The sequence below is a fragment of the Equus asinus genome, chromosome 7, assembly GCF_041296235.1.
Source record: "Equus asinus isolate D_3611 breed Donkey chromosome 7, EquAss-T2T_v2, whole genome shotgun sequence".
Classification (NCBI taxonomy): Eukaryota; Metazoa; Chordata; class Mammalia; order Perissodactyla; family Equidae; genus Equus; species Equus asinus.
Genome location: NC_091796.1, coordinates 12,270,423 through 12,294,625, shown reverse-complemented (window position 1 = coordinate 12,294,625; position 24,203 = coordinate 12,270,423). Strand labels below are relative to the sequence as shown.

The window sequence follows — 24,203 nt, the reverse complement described above, 5'->3', positions numbered from 1 at the left end:
GAAGTAGGAAATCAGTACTAAAGCATAGCACCAAAATAAATATTGCTGTAAAGATGGTGTGTTATAGAGAAAACAGGGAACATGACTACAATTGTTCTAGCATTTTAAAATAATCAAGATTTAATTCTTAAGAAGATTTTTAAATATACATTATTTACCATTTGGTCCTACTGGGCATCCACATGGCACAATCACCTAAGTCTGTCAAATGAAAAAATAACTTCTGAATTTAAAAAATGGTACTATATATGTAACTTTAGAATTTCCACCCCGTTTTAAAGAAAATAAAATTGATAAGGGAAATCATAGTGTGGAAGAGAGAATGGATTTGTAACAAAGTGGACATTAATGACAAGGTATTTAGAAAGAGAGTCTCTGTAGGAATATATCTAAAAGAGATGTTAGGTTAAAAATGCCATATTTTCAAGAAATTATTAGAAATGAACTTGAACCTTAAAAGAATATATGGAGAAAGGGACTTATGTCATCCCTATCAGATAGGACATATATGATAAAATAGCGTGTGCTTAACCATATAAACCAAGCAAACGTATCTAATATTTTTAAGATTACATTCCAAATGGAAATAAAAAGAACAGATCACAATACATCGCTTATCCCATATAGAATAAGTGAATACATAGTAAAGTGGAGAAGCAACGTGACATTCTATCCTATGACATGTAGAAAAACAACTAATAATGCAATTTTTGATGTTGTCATGCTTTTCCTTCTTTAAGGGGAAAGTTTGGTTTAAATTCTCATTTCATGTTTTGTTTTCCAATCAATGAGTAGAAATGAAAAATAAAAGTATTACTGAAGAGATAGGATAGCCACCTAATATCCAGTTAAATGTATCAATTGAATATTCCTTATTCAGTTAGTGAAGTTTCTATTTCTGTCTGGGTCTGCTTGGTTACAACAGCGAGATTCCCTTGATGACTTGAGTGTCAAGATGCGATTCTTTGTCATGCTGCCTTCTGGACAGTGATTGAAACATACAGAGATTGCTCCTGATAAAAACTTGTACCTGGACCCTGATGGATGAGATGCCTAACATTTGAGTCCCATCCAATTCTGAGTATATCTCTGTCTCACATACATCATCAATCTTATTTTTTACTAACGCATTTTTATATCCCTTAAATATTTCTGAAAGCTTAATTAGCATTTGTCTTCTTTTTGAGTTAGTCTTATACAAAAAATATATCCATTTTTCATGTGCCTTGAAACAAGGAAAATGAAGAATTTAAAACATCGAATGTAGAATCTTCAGCATTATGTGAGTTTTTAGGTTTTGTGGCCTTTGAAGTTTTTAATTCATTGGTTTTGGGATTGGCGTGTAGGGACGTCGGTGGTACAAGTGACAGCAACAGATGCTGATGATCCTACGTATGGCAACAGCGCCCGAGTGGTCTACAGTATTCTGCAAGGACAGCCATACTTCTCAGTGGAACCAAAAACAGGTAAAAACTGAAGTGCAGCACTCCTTGTAAAGTCATCATTTATGTTTTGACACAGAATTAATATTAGCTGTTTTTATTCAATATAATTGGCACTGATAACAGACACTATATTGTGCTTTGATCAAGATGTGTACTATGGTAATCAATAACATTATTTATAGAGGCATTAGCACCTTTTAAGAATATTTTATTATATTTATCAGTATTCCCACGAAATTTAAACAAAATATTATAAATTAAAAGTCTTTCATTGGGGCCAGGCTGGTGGCATGGCAGTTAAGTTCCAGTGCTCCAGTATGGTGGCCTGGGGTTCACCGGTTTGGATCCCCGGTGTGGACCTACGCACTGCTTATCAAGCCATGCTGTGGCAGATGTCCCACATATAAAGTAGAGGAAGGTGGGCACCGATGTTAGCTCAGGGCCAATCTTCCTCAGCACAAAGAGGAAGATTGGCGGTGGATGTTAGCTCAGTGCTAATCTTCCTCAAAAAAAAGAAAAAATTTCAGCTGCTATCTCCTAACTATATAAGAAAATAGTGATGATTCACTTTTAAGTTGTGCTTTTGTTTTGTTTTCTTTAATTAATTCACATAGGATTTATACGCGTTAAAATTTAAATCTCAAGGAGATACGTCTCTGCCATGCAGTAGAATAGGGGTTCAGCTTATCCTTCCAGAGGCTGGTTTTCTCAGGAAATTATTTTAAACATACATAACAATTAGGATGGTGATCTGCTAAGTCAAAAACTAAATTAAATGACTTTTTTTTTTTAATTTAGGAGAAAAAAATTTTTATGAGTTGCCAAACTGCCTGGATAGAGTATTTGGTTGGTTGGCTAGATGTTCTGCTTTGATTTTAGGCTGAAATAGTTTACATCAAGTAAGACTATAATTTGGAGCACTGTTATCTTGGTTATAGAATAATATTTTATCTATTCTGCTTTTCTGCGTCTGTGTGTAGGGTAGGTGGGTGGCTGTGAAGATGGCTGAGTGTGTGCCCTTGATGTTTTTCATCACTCCGAAAATCTAAAATTTCTCTACATTTTAATAATTTTGCCTTTATCACAGAGAAGAATTCTTCTTCTACTAGCCAAGTTTATGATTATGAATATTTGATAGCACCTGTGATCCTAAATGAATATTTTAATGCCACTTATCCTCTTTCCCATATTTTAGAAATTGACGATAATAGTTCATTCTTAAATCATTGTGAGGGATAAATATTTTAAATGTCTTTTGAGAATGACAGTTGTATTGTGCCTCAATAGGAAGGTAAATTCAATCCCAGCTCATCATTCCTTAGAATTTTCATAGAGACCACATTGCGTATTTTATACCAATGTAGTGGTACAGTTTGGAAGCCACCTGGAAAGTCTAATAATAAAGTAGAACTAGTTCTGATTAAGCAAGTATTGAAGGAGAAGTAAGTGAAAGTATTTGATTTATGATATGAATCCTGTGAATGTAGAAGTTGCGCTCGTGGTTGATTTAATGATAGATCTGAGAAACCTACATTCAAACACCCACCCGTTCCCTTATATATCTGCTCTCTCCAGCCTAGAAAGACATTGACAAGTTTCTGACAATTTCCTCACAAATTACACACTCCTGCATTATATAATCTGTCCCAAAATAGCATGTGCTAATCCCAAGGGTTAAATATTTTGCTGCTATTAATGCCTGGCTTGTGATTTTAGCTGTGTTGTAAGATAATAGGTTTTCCATAAGCCCTGAGGCCTCACCGATTGATCAGCTGGACAATAGTCTCTGTCATGCAATCACATTATTAGTACTTCAGATTTAATTATACTTTCAGAATCTCAAGGATTGTGTATTACAGGAGATGAAGAAAGTTTAGTTTAATTTTGTTTTGTTCAAACTAATCATTGGATCTTCTGTTTCTATAGTCATTTGTGCAGAGATGTTCGGCAGTTTTTGTCCTCTCTACTAATTCATAACATGGAGAATGCATTTTCCAAAAAAAAAAAAAAAAACCCACTGTATTTTTCTGAGAAAAATGTAAAATTTTCAGTCTTTGCGTGTATGAAGAGCTATAAATCAAGTGTGAGTTAGTCTCCTTCATTTTGTGTCAGTCGGATTCTTATTTATGTGAGAAATAACATTATTTTCCACATCTCCAAATCTGAGTTTTTGAGAAGAAAGTAAAACTTTTGAAAGGAAAAATGCTGAAAGTGTGTTAAATCAAAATTATGTAAAAATAGGCCCAGGAAATCACTGTTAGGCACATCTCTATAAGTTTGTTTAGCTTCTATTTTGTTTTTCATAAAAAAAGAATATAATTAATAACCATTACTATTTGTTAATCACATACCGTTAACCTAGCTTGGCTAAACCCTCTGAGCACATTTCCGTCTGTAGCACGACTTACAGGCCAAATGACAGAGGGTAACTATTTTCTACCATATTTTCTCCTCTCACAAAACAAGGAATGTGAGTAGCTGCAAAAACTAATGTTGTCAGTTTATTTCAACAAGCAAATAGAACGGCACTAGAAACAAGATAATACAGCATCAAAAGGACTGTGAAGATTCCCATCACCTGTCTTCACAATGTCCCCAAATTTACAGAGAGACTGAAGATTATTCTAATGTGTTCTTCTATTCTGTAACCTACAAACAAATAGATCCCATTGTGTTGTATTTCATATATGGCAGGACCAGCTACATAATTTGCAGTTCAAAATGAAAATGCAGGCTTCTTGTTTTAAAATTAGTAAGATTTCAAGATGTCATCAGCAGAGCAAGGAACCAAGCATAGGGCTAGAATGACGGACAGGTGAGAAGGCCATGAAGCTGGCCCTGGAACATGGCTCGAGTGTTAAATATCACTTGTCATTTAGGAGTTCCCTCTTAAATATGGAGGAGTGACTACATGGTACCTGTGTTACACATTACATGCATGTTTGTTACATCATAATTTTATGTAAGTAATAGAGTCATAACAAGGCCCTCCTCCCAAATATGCCCTTCACGCATTCTATTCTGTGGCATGGCTCACGGTATGGAGGACCCTCACTCCTGTTAGGACTTGCTGAGGATGTTCCCTCACAGGTTACAAAATTCCCTTCTTCAGGGACTCTTCATTTGATACAAGCTCTGGAATCATTTGATGTTCCAGAAGCTTCCATCTTTACTACTGTTGGCTGCTGTGCATCTTTCTTTCTTTCTCTTTTATTTTTTGGTGAGGAAGATTCACTCTGAGCTAACATCTGTTGCCAATCTTCCTCTTTTTTTTTTTTTCACTTGCATAAGATTAGCTGTGAGCTAACATCTGTGCCAGTCTTCCTCTATTTTGTATGTGGGTTACCGCCACAGCATGGCTATGGCTTGACGAGTGGTATAGGTCCATGCCTGGGATCCAAACCCACAAACCCAAGTCACTGAAGCAGAGTGTGCCAGACTTAACCACTAGGCAATGGGGCAGGCCCCTCTTCTCCATCTTTTAATGGTTCTATTATATACTTCACTTACAGGTAGATAAATCAAATAATACAAGGCTTAGACAGAAAATTTAGGAAGAAATACAAACTTATTAGGAAGAGATTCATCTTGTACAGCCAGTGTATATCAAACTCACACAGCCTGAATACCCTAGCCCTGTGTTACCTGCATCATGCCTAGACTCCTGAGACTGTCACAAAGCTTGAGTTTGCAGAATGTGTAGGTTCCAGTGATTGTTTGGTTCCATAAGCTGGAGTAGATTTCAGAAATGGCTCTTATCTGTTACATGTAGTACACATATGAAGCCTTAAGAAGATTCCATGGTAACAGAATATGATTTTTTTAAAAAATAAAAATTACCAGTGGCTGATAGGACGTTAGAGAATCATCTGAAAATTTATTCCCTGACTGAAAACCAGACAGTTGTGGAACAATGACAGTGATAAATTTATGTTTCAGATGCACAATACTTTTCATGAACATAGATTATAAATAAATGAAAAGTTCTGGTTTACTGGGTCAGATGATACATCTATAGAAAAATTATTATTCAGAAAGCCTAAAATCTTAGCCAGTTTTGCTTTTCTGAAGATATAAAGAGCTACTGGATATATTCTTCTCATCATAAGTGGCTTAAAGTTATTAATTATTGAAATTAAATATTTTTATCTTCCATGAAAATCTCACAAAACTGTAGGGATCTGACTAGACAAGACTGACCTTTACCACTTCAGTGACATAATGTTAATCTGCTGTGCGTGTCTATATAATATATAGCAAGATGCAAATCAGATCCAATGCATGAGAATCATTTTCCAAATGTGGACAGCTTATACTTAAAAGGAAAAAGCTAGCAAATGTCATAGAACTAGAAATCTATTACTTTTTGAATATCCTTATTTAAATTCAATTCCCTCCCAATTCTTCCATTCTTGTCAAAAATATGTTTAATATTTGAGGTATTTGGAAATTACCTTTGCCACCTGCATTACTTTGCAAACTTTGTGATGATTTTTGCCTTGGAAAAGTATTATTTATAGGATCACTTGTAAAGAGACAATTAGAGGTGTGAAAAATAAGTGAGTAACTTTGACTACCAGACTTCTCTCCTAATAGTTCTGTATTTCCTTTCAAAAATAATGCCACTAGCAAAACCAGGAAATGATGAGGTTGCGGTGTTTTCTTTGCTGATTTGTTGAGATGTTATGGACCTCTCTCCATCATAATAAATGTGCAAGGATAAAACCTCACTTACACATACTGATATTGGAAGGAGAAAATGACTCTAAATTAAAAATTAAAACTGAATTGAGTAGGAAATTTTTCTAAAAACTCATTAATATTTTGTCATCTAGATATGAAACATGCTTATTAGTCAAATATTCAAGATAGTCAATGCTCAATGTTTTTTAAAAAAAGCATTACAAATAAATACAGAATTATTAAAAAAAAAAAAAAAGAAAGAAAAAGAGAAAGGTGGAGATATGTAAGTCCGAGCACTCTTAGAAAAAGATTATTTATGCTTGGTAACAGTGATTGTTACTGAGGTCAGTGCTCATTGCATTATATTTTAGAGTTAACAGAAGTATTGAAAAACAAACATGAAATATTCCTAGAAGAATTGTGGATCTAAGAAGAATATGTATCAGACAATTATCAACTGAACCAAATGGGTGTATGACTGTGTTTCTTTTGATTTTAACTGTGATATTTCAAATATTAACAATAAGCAGGGTGTAGATAGCCAAAAAAATTCGGTGAAGGAATTATTTAACGTGCCCCTCTATTGCTGTGATTGTAGCAATGTCCAACACAGTTAATGTATTAGAGTAAGTGATTGTTAACAACAACAACAAAAATAACCCACAAAAAACTGGCCTACTCAAAGAAGTATAAGTGCTTAAAGCATTGATGTATTGTTGGTGGTATGCGTGTGTGTGTATTTGTATTTGATAGTTAGTGCTCAGACCTAAACAAAAATATGGTTACTTAAGATAGTATGAGTGTTATTTAATTTGGAACCTTGGGAACCAATAATACATTATTTAAATTATTCTCCAACTATTGAAAAGCTTTTCTCATCTCTTCCCCACCCATACACTAGTTAACAGACTGTAGAATATTGTAAAGTATAGAGCTGGCCTAGTACCATATAACCTAAGCTTATAACTTATAGTTAGGACTGAAATATAACACACACAGACAATTGTTACATGTGTCTATTGAAGAATCAGCCTTTAAACAATTTAAATTGGCAGGTTTAAACAAAATTATAAGTTTGGAGGATATGGAAACATTTTCCTGTTGAACATGAGGAAAAAAGAATGTTTATCCCAATTTGTGTCCAATTATTTTCTTCTCAAAGAACCATCCTGTTATCCAACACCCCAGTTTTGCCTCTGAGAAGTCCGTGATAGCAGAGGACCTCTTCCTCAGGTCCGAGTCCATGAGGATTTAAATTCTGACTTCCCCCTAAAAGTTAGAATCTGATTAATAAAATAGATTAGACATTTTTCAAACTAAGTCAATAAGCAAAGGGTCCTGGGTGGATCGGTAAGACATTGTCTGTGTGGAAAAGATAAAAGTGCAAGAAAGATTAAGAAGGATTCTAGACTCCTTATATATAATTAGTAAAGATGGCCTCATATTGCTAGTTTCAAGGTCTATATAGATCAATATTAAATAAATACATTTTCATTTGATATTATCTATATGTACATATACTAAGTATACGAAGTATATGTGTCGTTTTATACATTTACATATAAGATAAACTAAATTCCATCTTGTAATTAGATATTGTTGCCTAATATACTTATATAATAATTAAATTAAATTTTTATTAATATAAAACAACTAATTCACTACAATAATGATTATTGAGTAGTTTCCCCGTCAAGCAACATGAAATTCTGAAATCCATTTCTCATACATCTGAAGTCTTAAAGGCCATCAGTATTAAAGGCAATTGATCAGAAACAAACAACAAAACACAGCATATTTTTAGTGTTGTTGATTTCCATTAACACAATCATTCTCATCTTTAGTCCTTTTTCTCAGACTTTTAGATCCAGTGACATAGCCACGGTTTGAAATGGTGTTTTTCTTATTAAACATAAATCACTCTCTTTTCTTCGTAGAGTATTTCTGTTATTTTGCTGGAAAAGAGGTAGTAGGGACCATTAGTAGGGACCATAGTTGAAAGGTTTATGGTGATTTCATGTCACCCGGAATTAAGTTGTTGAAGAGGGAGAAAGAGAAGATAAAGATGGGTTCATTGTCATATATTTGTACAGGTGACTGCCTATTATTCTAGATAAGAAGTACGTTTTTTTTATTTATAAGTTGGTATTTCATGAACAATATTTCCATGAAACCTAAAGATAATCTTCTCTATCCAATATTGAGAAACTTTGTTCTTTCACATTATAGCATGTTCTGTGTTTCATAATAGTGTATAACTGTTGTATTTCCTTGGCCTTTAATGTTCATTAAAATTATTAAAAATAAATAAAACAACAAAAGGCAACAACTCAAGAGCGACTTGTGCCAATGTCAGTGTTCTTCATTAGTATAAATGCAGTGATTCATGATGCGTTTTACTGGGATTTGAAATTTTACAGGAGTCATCAAGACCGCCCTCCCAAACATGGATAGAGAGGCTAAAGACCAGTATTTGCTTGTTATTCAGGCAAAGGATATGGTTGGTCAAAACGGAGGACTCTCAGGAACCACGTCAGTTACCGTGACCCTAACTGATGTCAACGATAACCCTCCTCGCTTTCCTCGAAGTAAGCTATTCTGTTCAGTGTTGCAAGGGCACTAACTTTTCTTGCCAATCTATAAAAATTTCCCTAAAAAGGAATTTTTCCAAATACTTCTCAAATGAATCTTACTACATTCTCCTACAATTTTGTTTTCTCAGTGGCATGATTTTAATTCAGAAATATGGAATAATAAGGGTATTGAAAACAAATAGAAGCAATCTTATCTTTTTATTACTTCTATCTTAAATATGTTTTTTCCTTCATTCACATTTTGTTTACTAGACAATTATTGTTTTTTATGTATGAATCTTCTTATTCTGACTTTTTTTTATACATTTTGTTAGCTATGTGGTTGTTGCCAATTAGTAATTGCTTTATTTGTAAAGTAAAATATTGCTTTATTTTTAAAAAATTTTTTAAATAATATTTTTAAAATATTTTTTACTTTTAAAGTAAAAATAGAAGAGTACAGAACTTCTTTATTTTTCATCCCACACTTTTTTTAACCAGTTCCGACACGGTGGACATGCCTTTGGCTGGTCTTCCACATCTTTCTTGTGCAAACACTCAGGTGTTTCAGAAGAAATCAATGCAAAGAACCAGAAAACCACATGCCCTCAATTTAGTCTCTTTGACCAAAGCAGCTTTTGTCTTAACAAAGAAAAAGGGAAAAAAGATTTCTTTAGGTAGAAATGTCTGGCTGTAAAAAAAGCATTTCATCTCATTCTCTTTTGGTTGCTTTTTTTCTTTTTGATGTGTATGTGGTATTTATTTAGAATGCTCAAGAAAGTAAGGAAATTGTACAGACTACAATGTCTCTAAAATGCTTGTCTGATAGAAATGGGGAACTAAGCTCCTTGACAAACAGATCTTAGAAGCAAATGATATTGAACAAGGAAGCTTTCTCTGCAAATATGAATGTCACTGTTTTCTCCTTGAAATGTTGCTTCTTTAGAGGTTTATTTTTTATTTTACATATTTTATTATTTATATTGCTATTGTACAACAGTCATTTCAATACCTCCTGGCAAAATAAAGAAAAATTACCCTAAGTTTAGCACTTAATAAAATGAACCCATTCTTAATTGTGTTCATGTTGGCTCATAATGGAGGATGAGAGGTAGATTGTAGGATTAAAAAAAACCCACAAAACGTAATTATGTAATTATATTGGGCTCATTATAAAATTAACTATTTCTCTTTTCTTTAAGCCTAGAGTGATAAGAATTGATAATTAGAATTTTTGTGGTTTCAGTTGTCATGATTTGATAAAATAGAGCACTGTTTTCTAGCTTATTAGATAATCTCCTACTTATTAAATTGAGGGAAGCCAAGGATATGTCATTAGGTTTTTCATCTTTGCTGGAATTTTCTCTACCATTTAATTACTATTCTAACCTTGAAGTTTTTAGATTTTACTAAGAACACTTCTGGATGTGTGAAAGGGGTCACTCAGAAATGATAAGTACATGTTGTAATCAATTTTTTAAAAATCAGTAACTATTAACAAAAGTTAGAAAATTGGGAACAGCAATACCTATCAGCCTAAAGTTATCCTTAAAAAGGATACATTTTCCTTTCTCTATGCTTTCTTTTCTTTTCATAAAAAAGTGAAAATGTGCCACATTTACCAACCAAAAGAAGATGGAATAGTGTGGAGGAAACAGAAAAAGTAGATGATTAGAGAAAAATGGTGAAGGAGCGTTGTGTTCTGAGGCTTTTCCTGGTTTTGAAGGGATGGTTCATATACTTCCTCTGCTTCTCGAACTTTTTTTTTTGAGTTGAGAGAGGGCGAAGAGGAGTTTTTACCAAGGAAAGTTTAAAAAGTTATTCTTCCTTTTTTGCTTTCTTTTCTCCTGTTCAAACAATATTGTCTCTGCTCTTATACCATTATGCCCCAGATCAGTCCTACATACAGCTCACAAAAATAATTCTTATCCTTGGTAAATGTACAAGCTAAAAGAAGACTAATATCGGCTTTCATAAACTTGCTTGTCCAGTTTTCTGAAACTTTCTTAGTAAAGGATGCTATTAAGTAAATTCCAACATTTAGCAATGAGAACTATTTAGGCTTGTATTTGTCCGTATGAAGCCTAAGCTATGCAATTTTTATTTTTTAACATTTATATTATTATTTACATTCAATGCTTGTATGTTAAATTTATTTTAATTTTATTCTTCTTATTAAAAGTAGTGGTCTTTCACCACTAGAAATGCCAGAATGGCGATTCTTCTCTTGCCTTTCCTCTGGCCATCTGTTTCTGCTGTCACATATTGATTATTATCATGAAATTTCTTCAGGCTATATGAAACTTGTCATTCATCTCATATTGCCTTAGCATCTTCTTTATAAAAAATAAAAACAAATTAAGCGAAGATATGCAAAATAACCAAATAGTTACATTTTTATTGGTTAGCTTGGTTTTGTTCATTCCTTGTTTTGAATTTCACAGGGTCTTACCAATATAATGTCCCAGAATCATTGCCAGTGGCCTCAGTTGTGGCCAGAATTAAAGCTGCTGATGCAGACATAGGAGCTAATGCTGAAATGGAATATAAAATTGTGGATGGTGATGGATTAGGGATTTTCAAGATTTCTGTTGACAAAGATACACAAGAAGGAATCATTACTATACAAAAGGTAATATTTTCTTGTTTTTATTTTCTATGAGGGCAACATCACAGAGATTGCTGAGCAGCCATGTCTGCTTTGATGGAAGAATGTATTATTAGACAAACTGAATGTCCACATGAAACCATTATTATTTTAATTTTAGGAAGAAAAGCTATGCATTTGTTTTTAGGTGTCAGAATCGTAGGGAATCTTGAATGACATTTGTAATCACACTCCATCAATTCTATTCTCTGAGTAAACCCACAGCCCTTATCTATAGCTCTATAACAATAAGACACACTCACAAATGTACTGTTTTAAGTGACCTACTTCGAGACTTGAATTTGCTTCTTCGTAGACTGTTCCAGTAAGGAAACCCTAAAATCAACCAAAGGCCTTTGTAAGCAAACTAGACAAGCACTCCACATCCATGAAAATAATGTAAACAAACTTGGAAATATAAACCAAAATGTTGAAGAGTTGCTATGTTACCAATTATTCTGTTTTAAAATTTATACTAATTGAAGTGCTTGAAGAATTCATACAAACAGCAGAGCACGGAAAGTTGTGAAGCCTATCATAATCCCTTAAATATAAATGCAAAGGCAATAGAAAGTCATTATTATCCAAACTAAAGACTATTTGTCACAGTATATTTAAATTAGCTCCCAACACTGATTAGATATGGGGAAAATGAGCTCTTCCCTCTCTCTGCTGTATAGACATCATCTTTGACAAATGTTAAATTGAAATAAGTCAAAAGGAATTATTTCAGAATATAGCCTTATTTTCTCAAATATTTGAAACACTGAAAATTAAAATATATGTGAAAATCCACACCCCCAAGATACTGGGATTTATGCTAGTCTGACAATCCAGGTGTATACCTCTGTAATTAACACTTTTCAATTAACACACAGCAGTAAAGAAAGTCATATTTTGGTTGTTATAGGAAAACATATGTTTGATTTCAGACCAATGGATAAAATATTTCTGCAACTATTTCTAGTGGACAGATGCTGTTTTAGCTCAGCTGGTAACAATCTGTGTAAAAAAGTTTCAATAACTAGGATAGGCCAACTGTTGGTAAATGTTTTCTTGTCTAAAATAAAAGAAGTGTGGTAAGGTACAAATGCTCGAAGATTTCAGAGATTCATCTAAAATCAATCTGCTCATATTCAAGAATTTTGAAATACATGTTTAAATTATTTTTATTGAACATATACGTATAGTTATAAATTATAATGAGACAGAATAAATCATTGAAGAAATATATATACAAATATATATATTTGATATGAGATATTTGTATTTGTACTAGTTATTATTATAATTACAATGTTACTAGATTCATAAAAATATTATTAAAAGGCCAAACCAAAATATTATTTGATTGACAGCGCATTATATTCTACTTTGAGTATAGTTGTGGATGAAACTTCTTGTCCAAATGCAAACACAAGGCCTAAAGATTCAGTGGGCTCAAATTTAGTGTATTGTTGAAGCTCTCTCAGGTATTAAAAAAGACACCATATCCTGTCTAATGAATTAAGATTCAAAAACATTCCAAATCCTTTAAATATTTGGATTAGTGGGTTTTTGTTTTTTCTTTTTTAAAGATTGGCAGCTGAGCTAACATCTGTTGCCAGTCTTTTTTTTTTCTTCTTCTTCTTCTTCTTCTCCCCAAAGATCCCCCAGTTCATAGTTATATATTTTAGTTGTGAGTGCCTCTGATTGTGCTATGTGGGATGCTGCCTCAGCATGGCCTGATGAGCAGTGCCGTGGATTTTTTATGTTTGATACTAGAAATTTCCTACCCATTCACAACCACCTGAGTGATGTTTTGCACCTATTCAATAATTGGTAAATATTTATGAACTGGTCATTGTATAACACGTTAGCTAAGTGTTTTTAGTAATTTCTTATACTAAATATGAGATCAAAATTGTGTTAGTTTTAGTTTAAATTCTTGGCAATTGAAATAAATTTTATTTTCTCCAGTGGCCTTTAATGTATGAATACTGTCTAATTTTTGTTGTTTTTTCTCCTTTGTTTTCTTACATAATGTCAATGACAGTTTTGGAATAATTAAGCACTCTCAGTATATAGGAGAACCTTGAGAAACAATGATGGTGGACAATTTCACAATTTTACTGCTGTGGCATTAATAGCCAGTAAAAAATTTAATGAAGCAAATCTTTTTGAACTACTGTAAAATGTAGAACTGAGTCTACCATCTAGGTATCAAGGGTCAAAAGTCACATTCAGGTTAAATACAGGACTTCTTAAGAAATCCCTTCAAAGCCCAAGTGTTGAATGCAAACTTGATTTTATATATCATTTTGAGTGTAGTCAAACACTCTGTTTATATGAACAATCATTTAGACTAAGAAATGAGTAATGGTTTATTACTTCTAAGATGGTTAAGTTTGCTCTAACTTGGCTAATGTGGAAGATTGATCTGATGTTTAAGTTTTATCTTCATGTGGAGGATCTCTTTACCATATTGGGGCAGAACCATTACATTCAGAAAGCAAAATAGTCTATAGTGATAGATAACATGAGCTTAAGCAGTGTAGTTCTGCAAAATTTTAATAATTATTAACTCATTATCATAGAATGCGTGTCTAATTAAGACAGATGTCTGAAACTTTGCTATTTGAAAAAGGTAATATTTAGACAGACCTATGGAGTTTATAACGTATAGATAATATCTATGTAGAAATCATTGTAAATAAAATTTCACAGTTTTCTTCATGCTAAAAGTCTTTAGTGTAAGCAAACATTGCTTCATACTTTCCTCTTACCCTCCTTGTCCACACAGTTCTGGGTAGATAATAGACATTGGGGTAATTACCTGGTATACATCAGCCTAATTTTTATTTCCGAAGCTCCCTCCACCCACAAACTCATTTTTAAAAATTATAGTTCTGCATTGCCTACTGAGATATTCCAGCACCTAACCAATCCAACTCAGAGTTCTTACCAATATTGAAATAAACAAACATAAATAAGTGGTCCTATCAGAGTTGATTAAAACTAGTGGAAATGAAATATTTACTTTTCTCTGTAGTTCAAGCTTAGTGATTGCTGAATTCTTTTCACGTGAAAAAATTGTTTATGGTATTACAGATTAATTTAGGTTTTAGATGAAAAACTACTATTAATCCATAATTTTCTCACGTTCAAGCAATTAGTATTTTATTCAAAAATGTAATACACATTTTATGTGCAGTGACTCTGCCTAGTACTGTACGAAGGTCTTCTATTAATCCAGGGCTTGTCATGTTTAAAAAGCTCAAATAAGGCTCATATTCCAACTCCTGAAATGGACATCAAAGAACTATTGGACGCCAGAATTATTTAGACTTGTATTTGCCAGATCCATATCCCACCATTCCTCAGTTCCATTCCAAGATCTACAGTAGACACTAAGCTACTTTTAATGTCTGCAAGCAACATAAACTTTCTTCTAGCTCTTCAAACATTCTCTCCTCCTGTGGGACTCTCCCGTGCTTGCTCCCATGCCCACTTACTCTAACTCTTCTTTCAAGTCTGGAAAATCACTCCTATTCTTTCTTCTTTAATGCAAATAGGTAAGCAGAGGAAGTGAAATTGTCTGTGTTTTTCTTGTTCAAGGAAGGGGGTGTGTGCACACGCGTGTGGGTTTCCCTTCAGTGTTGGGAGTTCTACTAAAAATGTAATGAAGTTGTCTCGGTTCCACAAATACCATAGGTTTTCCATAGGCTTAGCTGTGGCCACAAAGATTTGGATAAATATCCAAGTCTCTATAGAAGTGTCCAAGAGAGCTCAGGCCCCATCTGCCAGCCAACTGCTCAGTCCCACCTAGTCTCTCAAAGGTTTGATCATGGCCTGAGGAAGAAGTTGAATTGTGGATGGATAATACTGTTTCCCAGGTAGAGAGGGAAAGGGAGACTTTCTCACAGAGGTAACCACCTGTGCAAAGATTCACCATAAGAAAGCATGTTAGGTTCAGAGAACTAGAACTAAGTCAATTAATGTGGAAGGGGATGTTGGCAACAGATGAGGCAACATAAGTGAAGGGGCTCCTCCATGCCTTTCTGCTTCCTTGCAAGGCCGCTGTTAGTAAATAGGAACATACATGTACAAAGATTTGCAAATAAAAATGGATTACAAATAATAAATTCTAAAAGATATTTAATGGACAGCTATAATAAAATATACTGTAGAATAGAAAATTGTATTTTCTAATTTCTCTTGAAGCCTTATTGTTGCAACTGTCTGTGATAATTCTAATTCATTTCAAGCATTTTACTTCTTGTCAAAGGACTGTATTATAATGAGTATTGTAGGAGAGGAAGAATTATTCCTCTAGCCTCTAGGTCCTTCTGGCTGGGCTAAGAATTAAACTGACATGAGACAGATTAACAGGAGAAAATCAAACATGCTTAAGAACATGTCTACATGGGAGAAACTCAGGAAAACTGAGTAACTCACCACGATGGCTGAAGCCGCCACCTTAAATACCTAAACTCGGCTAAAGACAAAGGAGGATGTTGGGAGTAGTAGTTTGGGACTTCAAAGGAGTGGAGGCGTGGAGATGGAAAAGCAAATGTTTGGTGAACAAATGTGTGCCATACATTGCAGAGACGATGGGATGTGGGGAGGACTTTGATTCAGTGGGCCTGGCTAGGTTCCTTCCTGTCTACCACGCCTAGTTCATGTTCTACTATGGTTACCCATGGTATCAGCTCCTTCCTGGACCAGCCCTTCTATCTTAAATTTTTTAGGCAGTTGGGGGAAAGTCAAAGTTTCTTTATGAGTCTTTTGTTCTTAAAAATAATGAAGCCAAAGAGACACATTTTTTGGGTGGCAAATTTTGATCCCCCACAGTATCAGTATTTATTTAAAATGTTGTCACTTTCCTGTTCGTAGTTCAAATAGCACAGTTTTGTTGTTGTTGTTGTTGTTAGTAAGTTAAAAGCCTTAAAGTCATTTGTAGTTTCTCTTCTTGCCTCTTATTGAGATATAATAGCTCTTGGCTGCATTTTTTCTATTCTCTTTGGTATTATCCTAGGGTTGGTTATCATTGCTTCACTCTGAAACTATTTTAATAGCTCTCGAGCTCATGATCTGCTTATAGCTTCTCAATTCTTAAATGCGTCCTTTTTTTAAATTGCCATTCAAAACTCAACCAGATTTTGTTTTTATTATTCCAACTAGTTTGAAAAGGCTCTACCTTATACTAAGGGAATAAGACAGAGTGATACAACAAATTGAAAGGAAGCCATAAAATAATCATTACTGAAGCTATATACTTAGAAATTCTAAAGGAATTCATTGAAGAATTATTAGAATTAATGAGAGCTTTCAATAATGAGAGCTGCAAAAGTAAGTTAAAAATCAGTAGTGTCACTATAGCTCATGAGAACGGTTGTATAAGCTTCTGGCCTTCAATCCAGCCATATGACTTCAACCCACTAGGCATCATGTATGGAATATCCATCCCTCTTCTCCATATGCCCAAATCCGCCATCTAAAACATTGTATTCTGCTGACCTTACAAAGGCAGTATTCACCCCCAAATCCAAGTGCTTTTCCATCAAAAGCAAACAGTATCTCAGTTCTCTATTTCAGAAGAGTGTCTTTGCTTACATTTTTTAAACCAAAGTCTCTTTGGAGTGGTTTTCTCATAATGAAAGAAGTCTATTAAGATTTTCTGATTCTCTGTTAGAACTAACAACTGCCTGTGGGCCTCAAGGACACAATTTTGATTTTCAGTTCTACTTATCAAGATTTTAATAAAATTGCAGTCTGTAGTCCATTCCAGTAAAACATTTCCAGAGATCCCTCACAGTGAGTGGAGTCTCCAGAAAAAAGGTATGTGGGGCCAGCCCTGTGGCCAAGTGGTTAAGTTCGCGCGCTCCACTTCCATGGCCCAGGGTTTCACAGGTTCGGATCCTGGGCACAGACATGGCACTGCTCATCAAGCTGTGCTGAGGCAGCGTCCTACATAGCACAACCAGAAGGAACCACTACTAGAATATACAACTATGTACTTGGGGGCTTTGGGGAAAAGAAGAAAAAAAAAAAAGATTGGCAACAGATATTAACTCAGGGCCAATCTAAAAAAGAAATGTATGACTCTCATAAATTCAGTATTCTTTCTATACTAGAGAAGAGTGGAATCATCTGTGAAATCCAGAGTGGGCTTCTGAATCTGAGTCACAAGAGCATTCTGACTGAAACCAAGAAATTCTGAAAGAAGACAAATGAAGCCTTCTTCCATTGCTTTCAGAATATTTTTAAATTTTCACTGAGATAAATAATAGAATATTCTGGGAAGTCCATAAAAAGGAACCATTTGTTGATAGGTTTTCTAGTCTCTCCTAAGTATAGGAAAACATTTATAACCAGGCCGTGCTAGGATATTAACAAGATTTTTGTTAAGACATAAATGTATTTGTTCTGATGATTCTGAATGTCTCTAAATGTTACTTTACATTTGGATAAGTGTTCTAATATCCATTTAGATAGTGTCATTTCTACTGGAATTTGGTTATTTTGTACCTGTGAACCGTGCTTGATAATCATCTGAACTTATTTTTTCTGTACTCTATAGTATAATAAAACTTTAGTGCACTGCTTTTTCATAAGCAATGTACCGTCATGGTTATAATGAGATTTATTCCAGTTTGAGCAAATTATTGTCATATTTTGAAACTTTTACATATGCTATACTTTGCATAGGGTAAACTTAGGAGCAGGGAGATAAGAGCAGACAAAGAATCTTTTTAAAAAAAATGTATATTAATGAGGCTGGCTCCACGGCTGAGTGGTTAAGTTTATGCAGTCTGCTTTGGTGGCCCAGGGTTCACAAGTTCGGATCCTGGGCGCGGACCTACACATCACTCATCAAGACCCGCTATGGCAGCGTCCCACATAGAAGATCTAGAATGAATTACAACTACTATATACAACTATGTACTGGGGCTTTGGGGAGGAAATAAGAAGAAAATAAAAAGAGGAAGATTGGCAACAGATGTTAGCTCAGGACCAATCTCCTTCACCAAAAAGCATTAAAAAAAAAGACATATATTAAAAAAAGAAGAATGAGTACAGAATTATAAAATATTACCTTCAGTCATGCTATTTTGCTCCACTGTCTTATGTAGAAAATGTTTTATCAATATGACCAAATATGCAGAATCCTCAAAGCTAAAGATTTGTGTAGGTGTTGGCATAGAATTATTTCTTTCATAATTTAATTATCGTTTCTATACATTAAGAATAAACCATGATCCTAGAATTTAGATATTAGAAAAAGATAAGAAAACTACAATGTTAAGCAGCTAATGCAAAGTGCAAGCTATTTCTCTGGCCACTTGTGATAACCTTTATAACTAATTATATACAGCTTTAAAATTCACAAAGTATAAACATAAACATTACCCCATGTGAGTGAAAACTGTATCTTTCTTTCCACCTAGAGTTTTTTCTGTTTGCATTTCCATATCATAATTTACTATGTAGGAACTTTAGTTTTATTTTTCCTTTGAGATATGGCAATCCTTCCTCTAATGTACTTCAGTTTTCAATATAAGATCTCAGTTGGGATTAACTACGGAATTTTGCTTCTAGAAAATATATTACCATAGAGTTACAGTACAGTAAAAAATGAGCACCTTCAAGATGCATTTCCTGTGAAGGATAAGTACACATCCTGTCCCTGGCACGTGAATGACTTGTTTGGTGCCTCATCTTGTCACTCTGTCAAATAAGATATTGGAGCTTCTTCAGGCCAATTCTGCTGGGCTATCTTGATAATCTCCTTGTATTCATACCCTCAAAAAGGCTGAATGAAGTAAAAAACATCAAATAATAGAGCATTATTGTGGAGGTATATAGTGTGGCTAGCCTCCATTAACTGTGGGGGAGGAAGAGTTAGAATCTGCAGTGTCCTTTCAACCTTGAACTCGGCCGCACAGATTTCTAAGCTCGGGGGTTTACTATCTCGCTGTTGAAGTACGTCCTTTGTCCACTACTTGCAATAATGAGGGGCTAATTCCCAGAGTCAAGTCTGTATTTCAGGATTTAATAAAATGCTGCTGACGTGTGGTGGAGGAAAATCAAACCAACAACATTTCCAATTTATTTTTCTTCTTCTCATTACATTTTTCTTTCAAAGATTATATTCATTTAATCCTGCTGCTGTGGATGCACATTTCTGAAAATGGAGCAAAGATACTTCTCTCATTTAACTGTGAAAAGGCATAAATTTTGGATTTAGTTTTAAAGGCTAGATATGATAAGATTAATAAAGTAACTCTAATTTATTGAACTTCTGAATTTCAGATTATATTTTCCAATTTATTTAACCCATTGTTACTGTGTATATGTAAGTAGATCCTAACATCATTTAATCATTATGCAGATGTGTGCATGTATACAAGCTGCTATCTGCTTATTAAGGTCTAAACTTACCCGTGTTTGAATAGACAAGATTAGAGGAGAATTTAGAGTCTTAAAAAGAAGAAAAGAAATCAACACTCTTTGAAGAAAGTTGATACTAATGTAAATGTCAACACATGATAGACTTGATCAAAGAGACTGAGACCCTGTTCACTTAGGAGTATTTTCTGTATTCTTTGATTTCAACAGTTGTCAGAGCAATGTTCTCAGAATATGTGTATGTCAAAGACATTTTCCAGTGAGTCCATCATGATATTTTTTTTGCTTAGTACAAGTCACAGATAATGTACAATTTTCCTTACTTCTGTCTTTTTCCATGTTGTGTTGTTTCCTAAATTAGTTTCATTGGGATTCCAAGAAAGAGATATTTAAAAAATAGATGAGAGGATTTAATGATTGTATAGGGAAAGTTGGAGAGAGAATTTAAGGACAAAGCTGATGTTTCTAGTATGAGTAATTAGATTAATAATGGTGCTGTTCCTTCAGAATGGGAGCGTGGAGATGATTGACATGATTTGGAATATGTTATGTTTGAGGTACCTGTAATATCTAGGAAAATAGATCTAGGAGATTATGAATAAGCATTTGTGGCTCAAGGGAGAGGTCTAGAGTACAAACTTAGATTTCAGAATCATAAGCAAACGCATGGCAATTAAAATTAAAGGGACAATTGAGGACATCCATACATCATATATATAAAGTGAGGGAAAGAATGCTTTACTTAGTTACTTAGTGAGACTGAAAAATTTAAGTTAGCAGGATAGAGAAGCATTCAGAGAAGGCAAATTGTTTTATTCTTCTAGGTTAAGGTATTTCAGGAGAGTTTAAAAATAACTGATCAACAAAGCAAAAAACAAAAATTCATATTCAGATAAATAAAAGGGATTGCATTTATTATCAATAGAAGAGGGAATTGGTGGATCATGGAATCTATGTTAGATAGTAAAGATGAAACATAACCAATGAAGAAATGATTAGAAGCGTTAAGGGCCTGGAGTTCAAAGAAATTCCCATGTCTGGATCTGACCTGTCTTCCATTATTTCATTTGGTCATTTCAAGTCTATTTTGGTTCATTTTACCTGGATATGCTGCCATCACATGTCAAAAACTGAAGTCACCAACTCTTACTCTCTTTCCATGGTTATAGCAACTGTCCAGCTCTACTTGACAAATCACCCCAAAGCCTAGTGCATTAAAACAACATGATTTCCTTAGGTCCTGTGGGTCAGCATTAGGTGGGGGCTCAGCAGGGTGATTTTTCTGTTGGTCTTAGGTGGGCTCACAAATGTGTCAGTAGTCAGCTACTGGTCAGCTTGGTGGCTCTGCCTGTGTGGAGGTGGCTCTCTGTCTGCTGGGTGGAAATGTGCCTTTCATTATCCAGTAGCTAACCTGGGTTTGTTCCAAGAATGACAAGAACAGAAGCTGCATGGTCTCTTGAAGCTGTTATCCAGAATTGGCACAACCTCACTTCTGCCACATTATATTGATCAAAGTAAGACAGGCCAGCCCAGGTTCAAGCAATGAGGGGGAAAAATATATGAAAAGAGAGGAGCTATAAAATGTTATGCACTCCAGGAAAATAGAAAAAAGATTTTGAGCCCCAGCTCTGCTCCAGAGAAACTAAAAAACCTCAGGTTACACTTACATGAAGTGGCAAAAGTAAGACTGAATCTCAAGTCGGCTGATCTCCACTGTAGTCTTCTCTCCACTATCAGCATTATTCACAAACTGTATGCATCAAAATCAGTTAACATTTGCCACTGTTTGATAAAGGTTCCCAGGAAAACATAAACTAAACCATCTGTGGGTCATAATCTGGATTCTGCTTTCCTGAGAATGTATGAGACCCTCCATGGAAGTCTCCGGGTACAATCAGTAGTACATGCTGGGAAATATAGACCTCAGCCAGTAAGGGAATCCATATGAACTGTAGTGGGAACCAGGTTTTAAATGTTGGGCAGGAGTATAGTCATTTGCAAGGCTTATTTTCTATAGTCTGCTTATAAAATCAAAACAGCCTACCTAAATTCACAGTAGGAGGTTGTGGTTCACAGAATAGTGACCCCCTCCAAAGATGTCAATACTCTAATTCCAGGAACCTGTGAATATTTTACCTTATAAAAGGAACTTGGCTGATGTGATTAAGTTAAGGGGCTTGAGATGGGGAGGTTATTCTGGATTGTCTCATTGAGCTCAGTGTAATCACAAGGGTCCTTATAAGAGGTATGCAGGAAGATTCAGAATCAGAAGAAAGAGATAGGGTAGCAGAACCCGAGGTTGAAGTGATGCGCTTTAAAAGATGGAGGAAGGGGCTATGAGCCAACCATGCATGTGGGCTCTGGAAGCTGGAACAGTTCTCCCCTGCGGCGTCCAGAAGGAATGTAGCCCTGCTGATACCTAGATTTAGACTTCTGACCTCCAACGCTGTAAGAGAAAATAGATGTTTTCTAAGCCACTAAGTTCGTGGTAGTTTGTTTACTGCAGCCGTAAGAAATTAATACAGAAGTCAAAATGGAACGTTTCTGTGAGTGGAAAAGCTGATCCAGACAACAGAACATAAAAGAGAAGCCCAGGCATGCATTAGCTGCATCTGGATCAGAGTCTAGGTAGGCTGATCTCGGCATTCTGTGCACAAGTCAAAGTAAGATATGATGGCAGTGGGCATTTTGGTGATAAGAGCCCTCAGTTTTTCTCTCTTGCATCTCACCACTCCAACATGGACTGCCTGTTTTTTACATCAGTTTTATAGGACTTATCCCACTTCTTCCTTTGTCATCACCTGGGATTAACTACTACTCTTTTTCTTTTAGGTTGTCTGATTCATACTTCCAGTTCATTCTGATTTTTTTCTTAGTCTATGGGAACAAAGACACTGGAGTCACACTGTCCTTGTGGTTGTGAGCAAGAAATGCAGCCTCTCCTTGACTCGGTTTCCAGATTTGTCAAAAGGATCTGTTAAAAGCTATATTATGTGATAGGATGTTGTGAGAATCAATGAGTGTGAGCAGTTAATAAGTAAATATTGTAAAACTCGTAGAACAGTGGCCTGCACATGGTAAGGACTACATAAAGGTGCACTGTGAATGGAAAATATATTTAGCAGTTGATGGTGCTACCTCTTTGTGGGTAAATTCAACTAACAATCGGAAATGTACATGCATTTAGTTGATGGTCTTAGATTTTTTAAAAAAATTGTTATAAAATAGAGATATGCTATGATCCCTGCTTAAATTGCTTTTTTTTTTTTTTTTTAATTCTCAGGGCTTGCTATATCTAGGTTAAAATGTTAATTTAAGTACTCATGGAAGTCAGAGGATACCTGTGAAGCTAGATAATGGAAATCATATTTCCTGATATTTATATCTTTATTTTATTCCTAATATCTTACCATAATTTAATATTTTAGGCTTAAACATTCCTGCAATTTTTCCTAATATCTTTATCAGGGTCCCAATTTACCTGTAGAGCACCAGATACTTTCTATGTACTGGTAATGGTCTGTTTACAAAATGTGGATATTTGTATCAAGTACCTATGAGCAGCTGTTTTAAAGTATAATTTTTTTAAAGTTAAAATGATGACTCTCATAAAATGGGCATGGAGACACACAGTAACCTTTTTTTGCTTTTTGCTTCTTCTAAATTTGCTTACACTTACTTTGCTATTTTTCAAATGATATATTTGTCCTTAGATTTTTTTTTTCTTTCTTCATTCAGCAATCAGTAAATCTCTATTATATCCAAGATAGCTGTTACCTACGGGACAGATGTAAGATTAATAAATTTGGCTTCTATCATAGATCTCAAAGTCTAGCACAGTGAGACAGATCTGAAACGGTCAGTCTCCAGCAGAAGACACCCACAGAGCTGACATGGCCTCTAGGCCTCTCTCCCCCTTAACCCGTAAACCTCTATGAGGGCATCAACATGGTGCATTCAAATATAGAATCATAGATATAACAATTTGAAACATATCTTTCCCTTCTTCTTTATAAAAAATAACTTGCCCATATCTGGATATACATTTCATGAGTCAAAATAATTCATAACAAATAAAAGCTTCATAAAACTACTATAATCCCTTGCAACTGTCAAAGCAAAAATTACACTGGACAAAGTTAAATAGGAAGACAGACTTGAAGGATATTGCACTAGGGGAAGGAAGCCAGAATCCAGTTGAAACTCAGCTCAGATCAAACAAAGGGCTGGAGAATTATTGAAGAGCTGGAGTGTGTGTGTCAGGGGGAATCATAGTTCATCTGTGTTTGCTAATTGGCTTTACCCAAAGGAAAAGTAAATTTTCATGTATCTTCATGACAGGAGGTAGTTTTACAACTCGGAGCAAGGCTCCTGCTGAAGGTTGGCTGCCACCCTCCACAGCGCTAGCACTAGAGGTTCTGTCTTCCTTGATGATGACATTTCAAAGAGATGGCTCCTAGTTCC

General features: G+C 34.7%; 1 protein-coding gene across 1 annotated transcript in view; it reads left to right on the top strand.

The window, feature by feature from the left end:
- The window catches only part of CDH7 (cadherin 7), a 123,938-nt gene that overhangs the window by 59,500 nt on the left and 40,235 nt on the right, over positions 1–24,203 (top strand). The window contains exons 4-6 of the mRNA XM_044774845.2: positions 1,347–1,466; positions 8,549–8,716; positions 11,146–11,333. Of these exons, the coding sequence (XP_044630780.1) occupies positions 1,347–1,466; positions 8,549–8,716; positions 11,146–11,333 (476 nt within the window). The remainder of the gene's footprint in view (positions 1–1,346; positions 1,467–8,548; positions 8,717–11,145; positions 11,334–24,203) is intronic.